Source organism: Castor canadensis, chromosome 16 (assembly GCF_047511655.1).
Source record: "Castor canadensis chromosome 16, mCasCan1.hap1v2, whole genome shotgun sequence".
Classification (NCBI taxonomy): Eukaryota; Metazoa; Chordata; class Mammalia; order Rodentia; family Castoridae; genus Castor; species Castor canadensis.
The window spans coordinates 66471567-66492769 of record NC_133401.1 but is presented as its reverse complement, the minus strand read 5'-3'; the positions used below and the strand labels follow the sequence as shown (position 1 = coordinate 66492769).

At 50.0% G+C, this 21203-nt stretch overlaps 1 protein-coding gene across 1 annotated transcript in view; it reads left to right on the top strand.

Moving 5' to 3' along the window:
* The window catches only part of Adamts2 (ADAM metallopeptidase with thrombospondin type 1 motif 2), a 240526-nt gene that overhangs the window by 145804 nt on the left and 73519 nt on the right, over window positions 1–21203 (top strand). Inside the window, exon 4 of the mRNA XM_020166816.2 lies at window positions 1583–1785. Within this exon, the coding sequence (XP_020022405.2) occupies window positions 1583–1785 (203 nt within the window). The remainder of the gene's footprint in view (window positions 1–1582; window positions 1786–21203) is intronic.

The following is a 21203-nucleotide window of genomic DNA, read 5'->3' as shown; positions in this document are numbered from 1 at the left end:
CTCTTCCCCCTGGTCTTGCCCATGGCCAAGCTGCAGGCTTGGACCTACAACCTATCAGTCAATTTGTTTTGTTGAGACACACAGCAAGGTGTGAGGAGCAAATTTCTAGCTGAGACTCAACTGTGCTGAGGTTCCCTCAGTCTCCTTGTCTGTCAAATGGGAACAGTAGTTCCTACCAAGGACACCTGTTGTCTCACTGGATGAGATGTGTTGGGGGCTGGTGTGGGGAGCAATCAGACTGCCTTGATCTCCATGAGCAGCACACTCCCTTTGGAGGCCTGCCTCTGCCTCCAGAACCTGTCATGTGCCACCTTGACATGGAGGGACTGCCTGTCCCTGTGTGGAGGAGGCAGCAGATAAGAGGCTGTGGGGATTAGTGACTGGCGGTGATGCAGCAGCATCACAACTGAGCAAGGCCCTTGCTTGTGGGGGCCATAGGATGGACCTGTGTTGGTCATGTCCTGGTGACCTGTGGCCCCCAAAGCTGTCTCAGGGCAGGAGTCTTTGAGGACTCTGTGGAAGCGGGCAGGACTCTGACACAGACGTCATCTGCAGGGTGGGAGTAAGCAGGCTGCAAGTCATGAGCATGAGGGTTTAGTGGGCAGTGGGGTCTGGATCAGCTGTCAGTGCTGAAGGTCAGCCTCACCAGTCTGCTGCTACCCCAAGAGGTGACGGCAGGGGAGGGCTGGAGACTGGAGCTCTGGTCCAAGCTGAGCTCTAGCTTCTGTGAGAATGGATAGAAACACAGGCAGAAGCCACATCTGAGCAGGCACTAGGGACAATACCTTGGAGCCCTGGGTGCCTCAACTGAGGCATCTCAGACCCCACTCCTCACCATGGCCAGCTCATGGCCTGGAGGGCAGCACCTGCCCAGGGCAGACTGTCATGAGAGGCATCCATGTTGGTCTCCACTTGATGGGGACAGGCCATCTACCTGGTGAGGGCAGAGAGTAGGCGCATGAGACCCTGGCCCAGGAAGGGGACCATCTATTCCACCCCCTCAGCGAAAGACTGAGCAGAAAGTCCTTGGAGGGGATCCAGGCCCAAGGAGATGCTATGGAATGCATTCTGCTGGACTGGGCCTCAGTTTCCCCCTAATAACATGTTGGCACCCAGGCAGCCCTTTGGGAGTATGTGAGTGAGTACATGATGCAGAGAGCTGGCTCTGCCACTCACTCCTGCTGTGCCAGCTGCACTCCAGCCTTTCTGCCCAATGGCTGTCCTGGTATTTATACTGAGTCTCACAGTCTCAAGAGGACCCCTTGGCCCAGGCTGCAGCTGGAGTCACTACCAATACTGGGGAAAGAACTAGCCTTGAAATGAAGCTGCTGAGGTGGCGATTTGAGTGTCGCTGAGTCTGAGTGGCTTGTCACACCACTCTGCCTCTCTCTGGACCTCAGTTTGTTCTTGTGTAAAGTGGGAACAACGATGCCCTTAGCCCAGGGTGATGTGTGTTTTAAATGACACAGTTGTTCTGCTACCTGGAGGGGCTGAGTTGCACCAAGTTGGGGGGGTGGGTCTGTCCTGCTGTGATGTCCCTGGTGGACCTGGGCTGCTGCTGAACAGTGTCCTCTCCTTCCAGGAGCCTCCTCAGTCAACCTGGACAGCCTCAGCCATGCCCTGGGCGTCCTGGAGGAGCGTGTCAACAGCTCCAGGCGGAGGGTGCGCAGGCATACTGCTGACGATGACTACAACATCGAAGTCCTGCTGGGCGTGGACGACTCTGTGGTCCAGTTCCACGGGAAGGAGCACGTGCAGAAGTACTTGCTGACACTAATGAATATTGTAAGTGGGGACCGGTGGGACACTGGAGGGCTGAGCTGAGCTGGGGCCATGGTTAGACTGGAGCGAGCCTCTGCTCTCGGAGACTGGCCCCTTGAAGGAGACTTGGTGGGAGAATAGGAGCCTAAAGTTTGTCAGTGACTGAGGTCCTCCAGGGCTCCAGCTGGAGGCAGGCAGGAAGGGGTACAGAGATGGGGTTTGGGCATGCTTCGCAGCTCTGCTTTTCTGGGCAGGTGGTGAGCCCCTGGGACCTACATTGGCACGTAGATCGGAGTCCCCAAGGCTCTGGGGAAAAATGCATTAGGGCCCAAAAGGGAGTGAACTGAATACTGGAGGACAACTCCTGCCTGTGTTCACCTTTCTGCTTGGGTGAGGCATTCCCACTACCCCCAACCTTCTCATCTGCAAAGTGGGACAGACAGAAGTCCTTTGCATTTGAAAGTGCATTTTATTTTGGAGAATGTGGTTAATGTCGTATTCATTTTGAGACTAATTAGTTTGTCTCATATGAACTTAAATGTAATAATAATAGTAATAAAACCAAAATGGCTGTAATTATTGAGCTCACATATTAGATGTGGCTGTGTGCTAGGCTTGTGCTAGGCACTTATCATGCAATATCTTAGGAAATCATCACACTAAGTCTCCGAGACAGGTTGATGTAAAAGTCTTGTCAGCCTTCAAAATAAGTGTTCTTCTTGGAAGCATTCTACTGCCTTCCAGTGCAGTGGAGGAAGGGGCTGTGCTTGGAATTAGACAGTGTAGGTCAACTCCTGGCCTCACCTTCCCCAGGTGTGTCACTGGGAAAACTGCTCTAGTTCCCTGAGCCTTGGTTTTCTCATCTTTAAGATGGGTCAGTAATTCCCATCTTGGGCACTGTTAGGAGAATTAAATGATATAATTGGAGGTGAGCTGTGTTTTTCAGCCTCCATGAACACGTTTTCAATCTCTAAATAACATATGCTTTTGCTAACATGACAATGACAGTATTTGATTTAGGGACAACACATGAAGACTCATTCTTGAGAAGTCCACCCAGACTCTGGCTGAAGGTGGGGTATCCATGGTGGGTTCTTCATATAGCTGATGGGGGCAGGTTCTCCTTTTCCCTGGGGGAGGGTGCCTGTGTCACAGAGAGTTGGTTGGAGAAATTCCAAAACTTTCTCTGGGTTTCACCAGTGAGCTTCTATTCATTCACATCCCCATGTTCCACCTGTAGCTGCATTTTAGATAATGGGATGCTTAGCTTCTAAAAGAGCATAAGGAATACAAAAATTCTTAAATTGAAATGAGTTTGTCATAACAACAACAACAAAAGGATTTTAGGAGACAAATCCAGGGATTTGAGAAAGAATATTTGGACCGTGTCTTTTTTCCATGTTTTGCTGATGTGCATTTATGAATTCAGCAAATGTTTACTGAGTGAGTACTTGTCCTAGACATGGTGGTGAGTCCTTCAGAGAGTCCTGGGGCTCAGCCAGGCTCAGGGTGGGCAGCGAGGGGCCTCCCCCAAATCTGAGCTCCACCCTGCACTGCAGGAGCACAGTGTGGACAAGGGAGATAAGGTTCAGCTCAGCTGGGAGCGTGGCGTTGCCCTGACAATTAATACCCTGTGTCCTTGTGGAGAGTGTGTGCATGCCCAGGGGGCAGTCCATCTAAGGCACGGGGCCTTTGACAATCTGGGGGCGAGGGGTGCTGAAGAAGTGTGACTGAGAGAGGACAACCTTCTAGTAAGCTGCCATCTGACAGAGCTCAGCCACAATGGAAGCGCTCTCATTGCTGCAGCCACCGCTATCCCCGCACCCTCCCTCTCTCCTTCCTTTTCTTTCTTTCTTGGTGGTGATACTGGGGTTTGATCTCAGGGCCTCACACTTTCTAGGCAGGCGATTTACTGCTTGAGCCATGCCCTCATCCCTTTTTGTTTTAGTTACACCTCGGATAGGGTCTTTTTTTTTTGCCCAGGAAGGCCTGGACTGAGATCTTCCTGTTTTACTCTCCCAAATAGCTGGAATTACAGATAGGTACCACCACTTGACTTGTTGATTGAGATGGAGCTTTCCTAACTTTTTGCCCAGGCTGGCCTTAAACCATGATCTTCCTCATCTCCAGCTGAGATTGCAGGTGTGAGCCACTACACCCAGCTATTATTCTACTTTCTATCTCTGAGAATTTGATCACTCTAGGTACCTCACATAACTGAATTCATACTGAATGCATATATTTGTGATATTTGTCCTTTTATAACTGGCTTATTTTATTTATCACAACATCCTAGAAGTCATCCATATTATAGCATGTGTCAGAATTCCCTTCCCTTCCCTTCCTTTTTTTTTTGAAATAGGGTCTCTCTGTATAGCTCAGGCTGGCCTTAAACTCATGATCCTCTTGCTTCTGCCTTCCAAATTCTGGGATTATAGGCATGAACCACCACATCTGACTTTCCCTTCCTTTTTGAGGCTGAATTACATTCCATTGTATGTACAAACCCACATTTTGTGCATCCATTCATAGACATTAGGTTGCTTTGACTTTTGGCTGTTGTGAACAGTGCTGCTGTGATCATGGTGTATAAAAATCTGTTCAAAACCTTGTGCTACTGAGCCATGTGGTCATTTTCTGTTTAACTTTCAGAGTGGCCACCAAACTGCTTTCCACGGCCGCTGTATCATTTTACGCTCCCACCACAATGCACGAGGGCTTCCATTTTTCCACCTCCCCGCAATACTTGTTATTTTTTATAGTAGCCATCCTAATGGGTAATGTGCTTGTAATTAATCAACACTTGGATTTAAAAGGACAATGTGGCCAGTAGCGACTGTCTGAAGACTTGTGCAGAGTGCCAATGCCTGCTGTGTGAACGCCTGAACTTGACCTTAGTCCCTGCTTACTAAACAGTAGCCCAGGCAGCCCTGGGTTTGTGGGCCTCAAGCCACAACCCAGACGGCCCTTGAAGGCTTGTCATATTCCTCTTGTAAGTCCACAGTTGGTCCTGGGGCTTCCCAGGGTTGGAGCTGAAATAAGAACCTGGAAGGACAGACATGGCCTCCGCTGGCCCTGACTGCACTCCAGGAGGGGCACTGATGGCCCCGAGAGGAGCCAGACCAGAGTAAAGGCTTAGGGCCAGCCCTGGGCACAAGCTGCCCGCCACGCTGGATCTGAAGAGTGGAAGGGGCATAGCCAACCTCGAGGAAGGCCTTGGGGACCTGGGTGGAGGGTCTAGTGGGGTTCCTGTGGCAAGAACCCAGGAGTTCAGGCTGAAGAGGAGGAGAGGCCAAGGCAGGGGGCACAGACACAGCCTCATCCTGGCAGCACTAAGCACCTTAGCTTGCCTCACTGTCCTTGGCAACTTCTATCCACAGAATGTCCTTTGGGGTCTTTTGGTGGGCAGAACCTGGGTGAGGACAGGAAATCCACTCTCCCTTCTGTTGCCCAGCCTCTCTGGCAGCTGAGTTGGGACCATGTAACTATAGGAATGAGCCATGTGTGTGACCTCTTGGCCAAGACGGTCCCCTCCATCTTTCTTTCCTTTCCACAACAGCCTTGGACGCCACATGTTCCAGTGGGCACAGCTGTGGTGTGAGCCAGGCCACACACTTGGCCTTCGTGTGTGCAGCTGCAGAGACGAGCTGGACACCTTGTTACTGCAGCGAAGCCCAGCCCACTCTGTCTAATACTCCTGGCTTCCGTTGCATGAGCACAGGGTTCATTAGGCAGCCTCTTATGTCAGACAAGAGGGACAGTGCTGAGCAAGTCCCTGAGACCATAGCCTTGTCTTCTCATGAGGTATCAGTTGATATTCAAGTGAAAATCAAGTGAGACAATTCAGATAATGGTAAATGTAATGACTGAAGTAAATAGGAGAAGGAGAGGAATTGTTGGGGGAAGTAGAGGTCAGAGAAATAACATCAGAGCTGATGAGGTGACCAGGGTGAAAATGAGGTGACCACGGGGAGAGATGGGATAGACTGTTCCAGGCAGAGGGAACAGCCCATGCAAAGGCCCTGAGGCAGGAATGAGGTGGGCATATCTGAAAAAATTAAAAAGGGGCTGGTATAGTTAGCAAGAGGCAGGGGCAGGAGGAAAGGCTGGAGGCAAGGTGAGCAGTTCTAGATGTGGAGAGGGAGTCCGATGTGATTCTGAGGGCAGAGGAAGTCACTAGAGGTACCGATTCCTTTTGGCATCAGTGGCTAAGGCACTTATTCCCCCTTTCAGAGCAAAGTGAGAATTTGTCCATCTGCCCCTCTCTTTATCTCAGATCCACCGGAGGGTGAAGAGGGTTGGAGACGTTTACTGGGGATCTGTTAGCATTTCCACCTCACCACCTCACTCCCTGCCATGCCCAGTTTCCTGCCTTTTCAAATTAAGTCCAGAAAAGTAACTTTGCTATTTATTCAAATATTCTCTATATAACACAGACAATACATTACTTACACTGCAAAATTAGAGAAATTCACATAGAAATGAATATGTCCATGTTCTCTCCCCACAGTCACTGTCTTACTACTTCATTTTAATATTGCATAACATCCACCAATGACTATAGCATGCTTTTTATGTAACTCACTATTTATGTGACATGTTCATGTATTACAAAACTTACTTTCCTTTTTGAGGTCAGGTACAGCACAGACTGTGGTATATCCTTATGGCTCGATCTATCATTCACCCTTAATTATTTCCTTAAACTGAGATCCTAAAAGTAGACCCCCTGGTCTACAGTGGGCATGTTTTGAAGTTGAGTACACAGGGTACGCTCTGATACGGTCTCATCTGTTCGTGCTCCATTGAGCAGAGTTCTGTCTCCCCATGAGTCCATTTTAGGTGTGGTCATTTGATGGCTATGACTGGCATATTTTGTTATAAGTTGTACTTATTTGATGGGAATGAAGTTGCATTTGAAATATTCTTCTCTTCCCTTCCTCCTTTTCCCTTCCCTCCCTCTCTTCCTTCCTTTCTTTCTTTCTGATCAGGATCTCACTGTGTAGCCACGGGTGGCCTATATAACACATGACCTCCTTGCCTCAGTCACTGCAGAGCTAGGATAACAGGAGTCCAGCCTATATGCATATTTTATTTTTTTAAATTTTATCTTTTATTATCATATTATTGTTGTACTGGGGGCACATTGTGACATTTACAAAAGTGCTTACAATTTATCTTAGTTAAATTCACCCCCCTCCATCATTCTCCTTTATCCCTCCCTTTCAATAGTTTCAGCAGGTCTCATTTTTCCATTTTCATACGTGAGTATACAATATGTCCACCACATTCACCCTCCTACACCCTTTCCTCATATCGTCCTCCCCTCTCACTGGTACCAAACCACAGACAGGACCTGTTTTACCTTCCTGGCCATTTTTGAAAAAAGATATTTTTGTTTGTTTAAGGTAGCTATACAGGGAGTTTCATTATGACATTTTATATGCTTATTTTAAATCAGTGTGTGTGTGTGTGTGTGTGTGTGTGTCTTATTCAAATCCCTTTTTCTACTTTAATATTCTGAAGTAGACTGTTCTATTTGGTTTCTTGTTAATCTAAAGAGTCTTCATGTTCAAATAGGTTAACCTTTTGTCTGGGAAATATGTCCCCAGTTTTGTTGTTTGCCTTTTGTTTTTCTCTGCTTGGGACACTTTTTGATGGCTTACATTTTTGTGTGTAGTCAAATCTTAGGCTCTTTCCCTTCTCAGTTTCTCTCTTGGGCTATATGCTTGATGCTTCACGTAGTCCCAGAAGTTATCTCCTGAAGCTTCACTCTCCTTCCCTGGTAGAACACCCACGGTCAGCATTCCCATGCTCCCACTCCTCTCTGACCACCTGACTATTCTTGCCACACCAAGACCAGCAGCCCCACAACCAGAACAGCTCCCAGAGTTAAGAGGAAGAGAGGAAAAAACAGAAGGGCCCAGTTTTCTCATGTGTGACCCATTATTACTTCATACAGACTCTGGCCACCACAAAAATCATGAGAATGTTAGCGTGACTCCCCACTTTGGGGGACAGTGTCCTGCAGGCAGACAGAGCCAGTACGTAACTCCAGGGGCCCGGCGAAAATATCAAGTCTCTGACTCAAAACACAGGATTAAAACACCATAAAAAGTGCCTATAAAGTCTTTTCCTCTCCTCCTCAGTCTCTTTCTACTTACCAGGTTGTTTTTGTTTTTTAATATCATTCTAAGTAAAGAAAATTGGCGTTTTAAATTATTAGCACGAATTATACCCCTTCGTCTTTATGTGACACAATACTTGCTTTAAATGCAAATATTAGAGTGCTTAACTTGTAGGCAGAATTGCTGAAATTAAATAAATTAGTATCTTGTGGCTTGTGCTGGAAGGGTTCCTCAAGCCTACAAAGCTGAGGTGAGCTCAAGCCAGATTTGGGAAGGCTGGACCCTCCAGATTGGAGTTGGCTGAGGGACTGCTCTGTTGGGTGTGGGTTGTGAGCAAAGACCTTCTTAGGTGCCCCAGACACCTCCTGAGTAGTACACAGTGCTCCTGCCAGCCAGCAAAGGAAGGCTAGATTGCCCTGGTCCTGGCCCGGGCATCTTGGGAAGGTAAGCCAGACACTGCTCCTTTCCCCTGGGCCACTTCTTCAACCCAGGGTCTACCCATCTTCTGTTACTAATAACACAATACCATGGAGTGGCTGAGTTATAAAGGAAAGAGGTTTATTTTGGCTCACAATTCTGGTCCAAGGTCAAGGAGCCACATCTGGTATGACCTTCTGATTGGCAGAGTCCCTAGGCAGCGCAGGATATCGTGTGGCAAGGGACAGGAAGCACGTGTGAGTGTCCTCTGGTCTCTTATAAAGCCATCAGGATTCAGTCATGGGGACTCCACCCTCATGACCTTACTTAATCCCAGTCACCTCCTATAAGCTCCACCTTTAAACACTATGAGCAGATTAATTTCTACTTGCTTACTACCTCACAACCAGCATTAAACTCCACGGTGAGTTTCAGAGGGGACCTACCACATTCCATGCAGTCCCAGGGCAAGTGGCCAGTGCTGGCTTCACTCAGTATCTGAATTGGGGGTACCTCTGTGAGACACAGGCTGTAGCCAGCTGCTCACCAGCCATGCCCGCTCACTGTCAGCCCCAGGTGGGAGAGCCACCACCATGCACAGAGGTGTCATGGGGCAGGCACTTGATGACCCTCACCCTCCTGCCACCTGCCTGGGACAGAGGATGGGGAGTGGGCAGCTGAGATCCAGTCCAGGGGAAGTAAGACCTGTCAGATTTGAGGTTCCTGGCATGTGCTCCACTGTCCCACAGGACTTTACTTGCAAAACATAAAACAATGAAAGATTTCAAGATGGCAGGTGCTGAGCTCTAAGTGCCATGTGTGGGGCCCTCCATTCACCCCCAGCAAGACAGCCTATCTATGGAGCGAAGCCAGAAACTCAAGCCCTGTGTCAGGCTCCACAGCCCAGGTGGTGCCTGTTTCCTGGACATGCCCTGCGCATCTCCCCTCACAGTCCCCTTCTCCATGGCCCCTCCCTGTCCTCCCAGTTCAGTTCATCCACCTCCTGTACACTTTGAAGGAATGCAAGCCCAAAGCTATGCTTACTCCCACTCCCACCTTTCTGCCCAGACCAAGCTGACCCTCATAGAGCGTTGGGTGTGTTCTGAGCCTGGAGCCAGGACATCAGGTGGCATCAGCAGTCTTTGGGGCCCCCTACATGGTTTTTGCTGTCCTACAGCCATAGCCCTCAAGGAGACAGGGAAACCCAGAGGAGCCCAGGCTCCTTTGCTTGGTGCCGCCAGCATGGTCAGAGAAGCTGGGAATTGTGTTCATACAGTTTCTGTTGCTACAGCAAGCTTACCTTATTTGTGGGTTTATTATATATGGTTTTGACCAAGAACAGTCAAAAAATAAATTTTAAAAATCAAAAGAAGTTTCAAAAATAAAAATTTTAGAGGCCAAGCATGGTGGCTCATATCTGTAATCCCAGCTATTTGGGAGGCCATAGGTAGGAGGACTGGCCAGTCTGAGCAAAAAACTCAAGACCCTACCTGAAAAATAACTAAAGCAAAAAAAAAAGGCTGGGGACATGGCTCAAGTGGTAGAGCACCTTGCAAGCACCAGGTCCTGAGTTCAAAACCAAGTACTGCTGATTTTTTAATTTTCGCATTCACATTGACAGCTCAACTGATGCAGAAAGGCTCTCTAGTCAGTCCCGTGCTACCATCGGTTGTGTTACATTGTGGGATCTGCTGTTTCCCTGCCCTTAATTTTGTTAAAATCTGCCTCCTAAAAAGCAAATGTTACCCCAGAAGCAAAGTAAAATTTATGGTAATCCTTCCAAGCTAAAAAGGAGACATAATGTGCTTATTTAAATGATAAAGTGAAAATTTTAGATTTGTTGAAGGGGGGCATGGCTTTAGCAGAAGCTGGACGGTGTTATGGGAAAAATGAGTCAAACATTTGCCGTGTTTGAGATAAAAGAGTATGAAATAAGATCAGGTTTTGGTGAGCGGCCCTGTGTACAGCAGTCATTTTTGTGGCAGTAATGTAGCCTTCTCCACGTGGTTTCAAGTTAAGGACGCCCGGTCTAGGTGAAGTTGAGTAATTTCAGAGTACTGAGCTCTGCGCATCCTGACCCTTCGTGGTTTTTCCTTGATGACAGTCTTCTTGGAACCACACTGCCACACCAGCACCAGCAACGGCCCAGATGTGTGTGGCAGCACCTCCCGTTCCATCACCAACCACACAGCGACACTTCTCCAGAATCAGTTAAGTGGGACTCGGAGATGAGCACATTGGGGGAAGATTAGAGCCCTTCTCAGCCTGTGAAATGCATGCTTAGGGGATTTCATGGCTGTGACACAAGCCTAGAGCATCAGGGTCAGGCTCTGCCCACAGCCCAGCCACAGACTCAGAATGCACTGTGATCTCTTCATCTGGGCAAAAAGCTGGGAGGGAGTTGACTTCAGGCTGTGCCCCCAAGGTGTACATGGTGTGGACTCCCAGAGAAGGGAAGGGTCATGAAAAGGGGACCCTGGCTGGCCTCTTGTCTAGAGATGTGGTGAATAGACGTGAATGAGGCCACTGCCAAAGACACATGGCATCCCGTTTTATAGTAATCTTTTTTGAAAAATAAGCCAAAGGAGTACACTGTAAAATAATAATGCAGAGTGTGGTGAACACACAAGCCAGTCCCACTGTCACTCAGTATCATTATGGAGTAGGTAACTCTGCTTCTCTACTTTTTTTTTTCTTTTTTTTAATTATTCATTTATTCACATGTGCATACATTGTTTGGGTCATTTCTCTCTGCTGCCCCCCTCCCCACCTTCCCACCCCACCCCCCTCGCTTCCAGGCAGAACCTGTTCTGCCCTTATCTCTAATTTTGTTGAAGAGTAGACATAAGCATAGTAAGAAAGACAAAGCGTTTTTGCTAGTTGAGATAAGGATAGCTATACATAAAGATTCCTAGCATTGCTTCCATGTACAAATGTGTTATAACCCAAGTTGATTCATCTCTAACTGATCTTTGCACTTGTTCGAAGAGGATGAGGCAGGAGGATCATGAGTTCGAGGCCAGCCTGGGCTATACTTTTTTTTTCAATGTTGGCATTGAACTCAAGGCCTCTCCTTCTTGCTAGGCAGGGGCTCTACCACTTGAGCCATGGCCCCCAGCACTTTTGTTTTTAGTTTGCTTTTGAGATAGGGTATCACTGCTATCTTTGCCTGGGTTGATCCTCCTGTCTCTACCTCCCAAATTGCTGGGATTACAGTTGTGCCCCACCATGCCTGGCTGTGTGCTCTACTTTTCTACAACTGGCGAGGCAATAAGATTCGTCTACACTGCATCCCACAAAGACCTGAGCTGCCACATTAGGATGGCTGCAGTGTCACTAGGCAATAGGGATTGGTCAACTTCATCATCTCAGGGACCACTGTCACATAAGGACCTGTCACTGGCAGAAATATTTCTCTGGACATGACGGTCTTGTGTTTACATGTGGATATTTAAAAGTGAACTCTAACTCCATGGGATATAAAGTTTGGGTTGGAGGCTGATGTATTCTTTGTGCCTTAAGGAAGCACTGACGCCTGTCCTGCCCCCCAAGAACCCTAAGACCTTGACGTTGCTTTTATCTCAGCATCCACAAAGACCTAGCCTGAGCCTCTGGCCGGATCACACGCTACTTCTAGATGTGACTCAGACCATGCTGGAGGGGGATGCCCAGCCCCTAACAAGGTCCATGTTCTGCCTGTTACTACTGGAAACAGGAGGGGAGCTCTGAACATAGAATGAGCACTGGCTTTGGAGTCAGAAGCAGCTGGGTTCAAATCCTGACTCTTCCTACCTGGCAAAGCTTGTCTCCCCTGAGGACTTTACCTCCTCCCATTCACTCCCAGGCAAGAAGGGGTGTCCCAGCAGACAAGTTCTCCCTTATCTTCATCAATTCTCTAACACCGCCCCCCCCGCCCCCCGCAGCTGGAGCAGCTCTTTCCTGAAGGCCATCACAGCAACCTCACACTTGTCTTTGCTTAGATCCCAGCCCTCCCTACCTCCATCTAGCCTTGCCAACTCGAAGGACCTGTGAGGTCACTTTGGGGATTCTCTAAAGGATTGAGACTAAACTGACCTTCATACCCATTTAAAAACAGCTGGCCAGTGGGAGGAGAGATCTCTGGGTAGGCAGAACAGTCTCTCCCAGCCTGTTAACTGCTTATGCTCTGGAAGAACATAAATCCTGGGCCCCAGAGCACCTCTTCTGCTGAGGGCAGACACACTCCTTAGGCTTACAGAGGACATGGGTGCAGGGGTCTTCTGCACTTTCAGAGCCAAGGTCTTCGCTTTGATTCCTCCCAGCATGAGGAGATCCTCCGTGCAGTATGTTCTGAAACAACGTTTGTTGAATGAATGATTTCTCTCTGTGCCAGGACTCAGATATTTTTCCTCTTTTCTTTTCTAATTTAATCCAGAAATTGGCCTTGGCTCACCAAAGCCTTGCCAGGGTTTGCAAACAATCAAAAGGCATCTGGGCTCAATTTCTCACCAACTTTCAAGAATGTTGGGGCCGCATGGTGGCGGTGGGGAAGGCAGAGGCGGGACTGGAATGTTTTCTGCTGGTCACAGGGAAAAGAAATCTCGTGAGCTACAAACCAGTCAGGCGGGAAGCATTGCCCCCAAGTCCCTGTTCACATGTCTCTGGCCCTGCTTCCTGGGAAAGAGGAAAACACTTCGGAAACTGGACACCGAAATTTGGCTCCCTTAGGTTGGGGTGAGGCGAGCAGCCTCCTAAACAAGGAGGTACATCTGAGTTTAGGAATGGACACAACTCAGGGGTGGGAGACCAAGCTCCTGTCCTTCCGTGGAAGCAACCCAGTCTCCCTGTCCCGGGGTCCTAGGCCACAGGGAGTTCCTCCTGGCACTGTTTCTGTTCCTCATGTTTGTCCTGTTAGCCTGAAAGACCAGCCTCCTGTGCCACCAGGAGATCCAGCTGTCAGGGCCAACAGTGTGTGTCAGAAGAGGGCTGCATGACAGGAACCAGGCAGCAGTGAGCATGGGTGGCTGTGGGCCATCGAGAATGGTGGGGACTAGGGCAACAGGAGAGGCCACACCTCTTAGCGGTCCTCCTGTGCTCCCCTCACTGTGGTCATGTAGGAATAAGTAGTCCCACTGTTGCCAGGTCTTTTTTAAAACAAGAAGATGGAAATCCAATTTCCACAGGAAATCTAATTATTTTTCAATGTGGGCAACAAATTGAAATTAAGAATCCACACTGCACAGGTGAATGAGAGCACAGCTGCAGAGTAAAGATGGCTTGCAGGTGGCACACTGGTTCCTTCCGGCCTAGAAGAAAGGAAGGGACTGGCAGCTCCACAGTGCCCCAGGGGAGGGGGTGTTTTTGCCACCCCTGGGGGTGCCGTGAGCATCACTGGAGTTAAACACCAGAGAAGTGCCTGGCAGGTGCAAGGAGTGTGGAGGACCTCCTGAGATTGTGAGTTATGCTTGGTCATAGTCAGCATTTCCCATCCCATCCCTGAGCACTTAGTTGACATAACCCCATTCCCTTCCGGTTAATTCACCTGCTGGTCCCACAAGGGAAAGGTGGCTAGGGTAGCTGAGTCAGGGGAGGCTCCTCAGACAAGGGCCACTTCAGCTGCCCTAGCACAGAGGGCCTGAGATTGTGGTAAAGCATGTGCAAAGGCCCAGTGGTGCTGCCATCCAGCAGTGCACAGTTCAGACCTGCCTGGAGCACAGGGTTCTGGGAGGGCAGGAGATGAGGTTGGTTTGGCATCCAAACAGATAGAAGCATCTCTGTGGGGGAGATTTGGTACTTCTTCCTTCTGTTACTGGCAACCCTGGTCCCCACGGCCTGAGGAGAGAGAAACTCGCGTTCTCTGAGCTGTTGCGTGTGCTGGCTCTGTGCAGGGAGATGCTTTATGATTGGTCTGCATTGCCCCTGAGGACTTTGAGAGGTTCTCTTTCCTGGGTGTTATCAGTGAGGCCCAGAGAGGTTGGATGGTGTGACCATGGCATGGCAGATGGGACTCACATATCTTGGGAACAGCCCAGTTGCAGACCCTCCCCACTGTTCTGGTCTGAAGAGGGAGAATTTTGAGTCCCTGGGGAAGCACCAGGCCAAGTCTTCTCTTGGCCCTTGCTGACCACAGCATTGGACGTGACCTGGTCCCACCCTTTTCTGTCCACTTCTCGGACTCCCTTGGGTTTTTCCTTTGGCTTTTTCATCTGTTGTGTTTCCGTTCTAAGGTTTTCCCTCCCTCCAACTCACTAGCTCTGTCACTTAGCACGTTTGCAGAGCACTTTTGATGTGACAGATAAACGTCCAGTGTGCTGGTGAGCAGTGGGGCCCTGCCCTCATGGAGTTCACACTGCAGGGGGTGGGGGCAGCATCCGGACCCGTGATGCTGGTGCTGGTGCAAGATGGGAGAATTCTGATGGGGGATCACGGCTGTCCTCACTCCCACCTCTTCTTCCCTGATGTGATGACCCATACTGCCTCTCCACATTTCCCTCCTTCCTCTGTGAAGCCCTGACAGCTGATGTGGAAGCCTGGGAGCTGCCTGTTTTTGGCCTCCCATGGGGAGCTGACAGTTGTCAAAGCTGGAGTGAGTGTCCCAGTGGATGGATGAGGAGGGTCAGGCATCATCACTCCCTGGTAACAGCTTGGGGCAGCTTCAGAGCTTGTCTCATGCAGGCTCCAGCAAGAAAGTGACAGTTGAGCAAGAAAAGCAGAGATGACAGATGTGCCTCGCTGGGCTGTCACTCCTTCACCACCCAGCCCCTTGAGGGCTGCCCCCTGGGCAGAATGACAGTCAGGTGACTCTGAGGCCCTTCTTCCCTCTTAGAAGAACTAGAGATTGATTTGGCTTGGTAGTTCATGCATGTAATCCTAGGTACTTGGGAGGCAGAGATTGGGAGGATCATGGTTCAAGTTCAGCCTGGGCAAAAAGTCAATGAGATCCCATCTCAACCAATACCTAGGTGTGGTCATGCACACCTGTCATCCCAGCTGCAGGGAAAGCATAAATAGGAGGATCACAGTCCAGAACGGCCCAGGAAAAAATGTAAGACCCCATTCTAAAAATAACTAAGAAACTAAAAGGGCTGGGGTCATGGCTCAAGTGGCAGAGTGCCTGCCTAGCAAGCATGAGGCTCTGAGTTGAAACCCCTGTAAAACACACACACACACACACACACACACACACCATACACCAAAGAACTAGGATTCACCAAAGGCACCCTAAGTTTCCTGTCAGATTCAGAGAGGACCTGCCTATCTGATTTTCCATATTCAACACGCGGCTAAGGATTGAGACACAGTAGTTTAGTAGAAATAAATTTTTTTTTTATGATACTTAGGTTTGAACTCAGGGCCTCATGCTGGCTGTACAGGCTCTCTACCACTTGAGCCACTCTGCCAGATCTTTTGCTTTTAGCTTACTTTTTTTCAGATAAAGGTCTTGCCATTTTTGCCCAGGCCGTCTTTGGACCGAGATCTTCCTATCTCTGCCTCCTGGCAGAGATATAGGCATGAACTACTATACTTGGTTTCAGTGAATGTCTTTTGAGTGAATGAACAAATGAGTAAAGGAATTCCCATAAGGAGACCTCACAGATTTCCATAAAAGAATAGCCTCTGTCTGTTGGTGGAAAAGAAGTCCCAGGAACCTTGGCATCCTTCCTTACACCCAAGGCTGTTTCTCCAGCCCAGATGCTGGATATTGGAGTCATTAGGTCCTAGGGACACAGTTTTCAATCTTAGCAGACTTGCTAAACGGGTCTCCAAAGCGCGGGACTGAATGCCACACCCACAAGTGCAATGAACTTCAGTTTCTCTCTGCCTCAGTGTCCACACTGGTAAAATGGGTCGTAACACTCACTTGCAGGGTGATAGGAGGCAAAAGACACTGAGCGTAAGGAGGCATCCTGTCCCCTACTCTCTTGGAGGTCAGAGTTGACCAATTAGGTGAGCAGTTGTTCCTTCAAATTGCAACATCTGTGAAACCAGCCCAGCTCTTGTCCCTGAGCAGCCTGACTTTCCTGGGGACACACCCACTTGCCTTAGCATAGCAAGGACAGGGATCTTAGCAGCCATAGACATGGCCAGCCCTTGGTTTAGTTGGGGAAGAAGGTTACAGTGATGATGACCCTTGAGCTGGTTTTGGAGAGTTCATACTTCCCAAATGGAAAGGCAGGAGAGACATCATTGTGTGCAGATGTCCCTGAAAAGGGAGCAGTGGTACTGGGGAGTGGGGCAGGGAAGGTGCAAATGCCAGCCAAGCAGGTGAGCTCTTAGTGCCCACACAGGACAGCCTTGCACTTGATCCTGAAGCCTGGGCACTGAGGAGCAGAGGGAGACAGTGACAATTGATCTAACAAAGAAGGTGATTTGAGATATGACAGTGCAAGAGGAGAAATCCCTGGAGGGGTCAGCATTATGGAAGCACAGTGTGCCCCAAGGGAACGTTCACAGGGGCAGGAAGTGCCCCAGGGGAAAGCCCATTGCAGGAAAGCAGGAGGGCACGGTCAGGTGGTTGACGATGATCCATACCTCCTTCTCACCCATGCCTGAATGAGCTGGGCCTGTGGGTCACCCCCGTGTCCCTCTGACCCTGAGCAGAAGTGATCAAGTTGCGATTGTGCTTCCAGCGATTCAGTCCTACTCCCTTAGTTCTGGGTTTCATGGGCAGCAGAGGGTGGGATTCCAGGCACTCCGGAACAGGCCCTTCTCTTCTGCCTGTGCCCATACTCAATGCTTCCCTTCCAAGGCTGTCCTGAGCCAGCCTGGGGGCCTAGGTGGGGATAACTCCTAGGGCTCTGGGAAGGGAGCTAAGCCTTCCTTATGGGGTGAGGGTGACTTGTGCCATGCAGAAGGATAGCGCTGCTCCCCACAGTGTTAGAGGGGGTGGGGAGCTGGGACATCCACACTCTGGGTTTAAGAAGGAACCTGAAATAATGTCACTTTCAGGGAGGTGACTCTTTTTTTTTAATGCTAGTAAAATATTTTTTATTTTTATTTTTTGAAATACCCACTTTTAAAATTATTGTTGTGCTGGATAGGGTACATTGTAGTATTTACAAAGGTTCTTACAATGTATCAAATATATCATACTTGAATTATCCCCCCTCCACTTCTCTCTTTCATCCCCCTCCCCAGGGAGGTGATTCTTGAGTACCTCAGGAGCCCTTGCCCTATGGAGGGTACAGTTCAAGGGGCTTGTCTAAGACCCTCCATCTTGGAATTCCTGGTCCCTAATGGGCCTGAGCCTGCTTGGTCAGCATTCTCCCTGCTCTCTCATGTGGGGACATCTGGGGCCCTAATGGCAGTGGAGAGGTTGGTCAGGCTCTTCTCCACACCTGAGGGGTGGTCAGGTCTGGCCCCTGGGCTCTATACCTGGCCTGCTCAGATATACTGGTCCCTAGCAGTCAAGTCCTATTCCTGATAAGCCATCTATCCTACACCCTCTTCCAAGGTCACTTCTAGCTACATGCCCCCCATCCAGCATAGATCCCCCTCTTAAAGGGCTGAGGGTCACCAGGGTGCTGCCCCTGGTCCAGTGATTGACAACCCCCCATGTCCAATTGACCCATCACGGTGGAAACCAGGGCCCAGGGCCCTGGTAGTTTGTCTGTCTGATCCTAAGTGGGTGGGAGGGGAGAAGGGATGGGAACCCTGCCCTGGATCTGACTTCCTGCTTCCCCTCAGCTACCTCCCTGTCTCCTTCCCCAACCAGCAAACTTTCTCCAACCCGTGCCTTGCCCCAGGAACTTTCATAGGCCATAGCTCCTCCTGCTCAAGGTGGTATTTTCTGTCTTTCCTTGGGCCAAAATCAGATAGGGCAACATCTGATTTTGTAAATGAGTTACAGAGGAATGAAAAATACAGTTCTCACATTACATGGTGGTGCCTAAAGGGAGCCTGGTGGCAGAACTCCAGTCACAGTGGACTGGTTGTACCACATGGGCTATGAGCCTGGCAGGAGTATGGAGGGGAGAGGAGGGTGCTAGGGTCAGGGGCCAGGGATAGCATGAGGTCTTGCCCCTCAGGGCCTGAAATGAGGCTGTTGAGCTCCCAGGGCCATGTGGTCAGGGAGACCAAGCTCAGCAAAGTGCTGGAGAAGCCAGTGTCACTGGCTTCACTTGCTGCAGTCACTGCCAGCAAGAGTCAAACCTCTACCTTCTCTCACAGACAGAGGGTCACTGTGACTCTTGGTCACAGTGACCAAGAGGCCCCTGGAGGACCTGGGGCCCTGGTCTGTGTCCTCTGCTGTGTCACTTTGTGTCCTTTCCTGTATGGCAACCTATGCCTTTCTGAGAGTCATTCAATCAGTGAGTGGACAGTCAGGTCCCAAAGGTGTGTGGTATGACTGTCTGTGACCTCAAGAAGGGCCGGCAGAGAGCATGCAGGTCCCCCTCATACTCACAGACATTTCTGGGTACAGTGACCTCTCCACCTCTGGAAAAATATCCAAGGCAAGCAGTAGCTGTCTGTGCAGAGGCCTCCCAGTGGCCCAGAGGAAAGCCAGGTGCCCCAGAAAGGACCAAAGTGAGTACAGCTCACTGTGTTTGACTCTCGTATAACTGGATGACCACACTGCATGCTGGAAACTTTGCTGGACACTTTAAACATATGGGTACAGCAAGTCTCCATGACAACCCTGAGCTGCAAGGACTCATCTCTCCATGGATGGGGAAACTGAGGCCCAAATAGGTAGAGTTACCTGAATGATGCAGTCTGAGGGGGAATTTCACACACACCCCTCCCCCCCCACATCCAGGCGAGGCGGAGGGGCAACTTTTTGCAGTGCCAACATTGCAGGGGTTTTCCCAGCAACTGTTTTTCCAAGCAGTGCCCAGCATCACAGTTAGGCTGTCAGTATTCCCTGAGCTTGCACTAGGTTCTGTGCATCACTAGCATGCCTGGGTTGGGGGAGCTATGGTCCACACCCTGGGGCACCTGCCCAGTTACCCTAAGCCCAGTTGAGTAAAGACTTGTACAGGTGAGGAGATGGAACAGACTTCATCTACAGTCTGGGGGCTGGGGAGCTGTCTGGGGGACAATGTTCTTGCACCTCAGGTTGAAGGAGGGGCTGCCTCACCTCCTACTTCACCTCACGGCATTGACCTCAGTAATTTTGACTGCACATTTGCATTTCCTGATATTTGATGGTTTGAGCAGTAATGAGGTCTGTTTATCTTTGGATTGGCAACAAAGCATTTGCTGAGAACTGAAAGGGTAAGAAGACCTGGGAGGGAACATGTATCCTCAGGTTAAGACCAGCCCCACCACCCACTCCCCGAAGCCCTGGCTATGCCAGGGAGATGCACATAGATGCAAACTCTCCCCAGCTACTGGTGGGCAATGGACCTACAGTCTTCTAGGTTTGTATCCTGGAGGCCCAAACCTGGCCTCCTAAGGGGCCACAAAGAGAGCTGCCTTCTCCCCATTTACTCCTGGGTTCCCAAAGAAGCCATGCAGGAGCTGTGCTCCTGACCCCGTAACCTCCAGACTTTTTAGGCCTGGGTTTTACCAGATGAGCTGAGGAAATATCTTTCCAGAAGGCTTGGCATTTGGAGTGGGAACCACACCAGCACCTCTGACTCCCCACTTCCCTCCCACATTGGCCGCCCCACTTGCCCCCTGCAATCAGCCAGGCCAACAGGCCTCCCCTAGATAGAACCCCATGTCCTGGACCACCTCCCCAATGTCGGCAGAAGGGAGACTCCCCTGCCAGCCACTTCAGGCCACTCCCCAGGACTCACAGTCACTCCCGAGTGGAATTCTGCACCACCAAGGCAGACTTTTACCTTGTCATGCAGAGCTGTGTCCTTCCTGATTGTCTATTCCACAGCAGACACTTGGCTGCGACTTTGCATAAGCAAAAGGTGCATTGCAATGTATTTCCCCAAATGAGAGAGCCCTTGGCCTTGCACAGAGAAAGGGCTGCGGCTTTGAACCTTTTCCCCCAAGGCTTAAAGATTCCAGGATCAATTTCTCAGTCGTGTCTCAAGGTCATTGTTCCAGGGCTTCTTCCCTCCACCTGCAGTCTGGGCAGAGCAGAGCAGTCTCTCCCCAGCACACAGGCCTGTGCAGGGTTGGGCAGGAGGAGGACTGCTGGGGTGGGGGACGGGAAGCACCTAGCTGGGAGCCTCCTCCTCGCAGGGCATGGCAGGCCTTTGCTGGGTCTGCTGGGTCCCACATTTTGCCCATTTCCTATTGTTGCACGTCTTCCACAGTCATTCATTCTTTCATTCATTCATTCAGCTGCTTACTGAGCACCCAATACTGCTGGGAATAGTGCTAGGGGAGGTGAAGCAGGTGCAAAGGCCCTGAGGTAAGGGCAGGTCCCCTACGCAAGGAAGAGCCTAGAAGAGGCCACAGGATCAGCTCTTCCTCCCTTGAATTCATGCTAAGGAGCTACACTGTTACTCCAAGTACAGTGGGAAGGCCTTGAGGTAGAGAGGGCTTAAGCATGGGAGTGAATGCCTTCCTCCTTTGAAATGTATTTATTACTATGGCTTTTTTTTTTTTTTTTCAAATGCTCTGCAGATATCTAAAGAATTCGGGGCTGGAGAGGGAGTGTGGGAATTCCAGGCATGAGCCATTGCACAATGCCAGGAGAGGGTAGCCAGGCTTTGGAAGAAAGCCAGATGGCCTCTGGAGTGGAGTGAGCTGTTCGGACTGAGAAGGATTCTAGTCAGGAAAGCAGCATAGCCAGTGTGGAGAGGGCCTGAGTGCCCGGGGCCTGCCTCCCAAGGCACTGTGAGGCCGTGGAGGGTCTTAGACAGGGGAAGGAAATGGTCGCTATGGTGCCAAGAGGGAGGATCAGACACAAGGCCAGAAGCCCCTGGGCGCTCTGCCCAGCTCCTTGTCTGGGAGGTGAGGGGGAGGGGTCAGGGGAGGAAGGGGCTGTGTGGAGGCTGCCTTCCGTCTTCT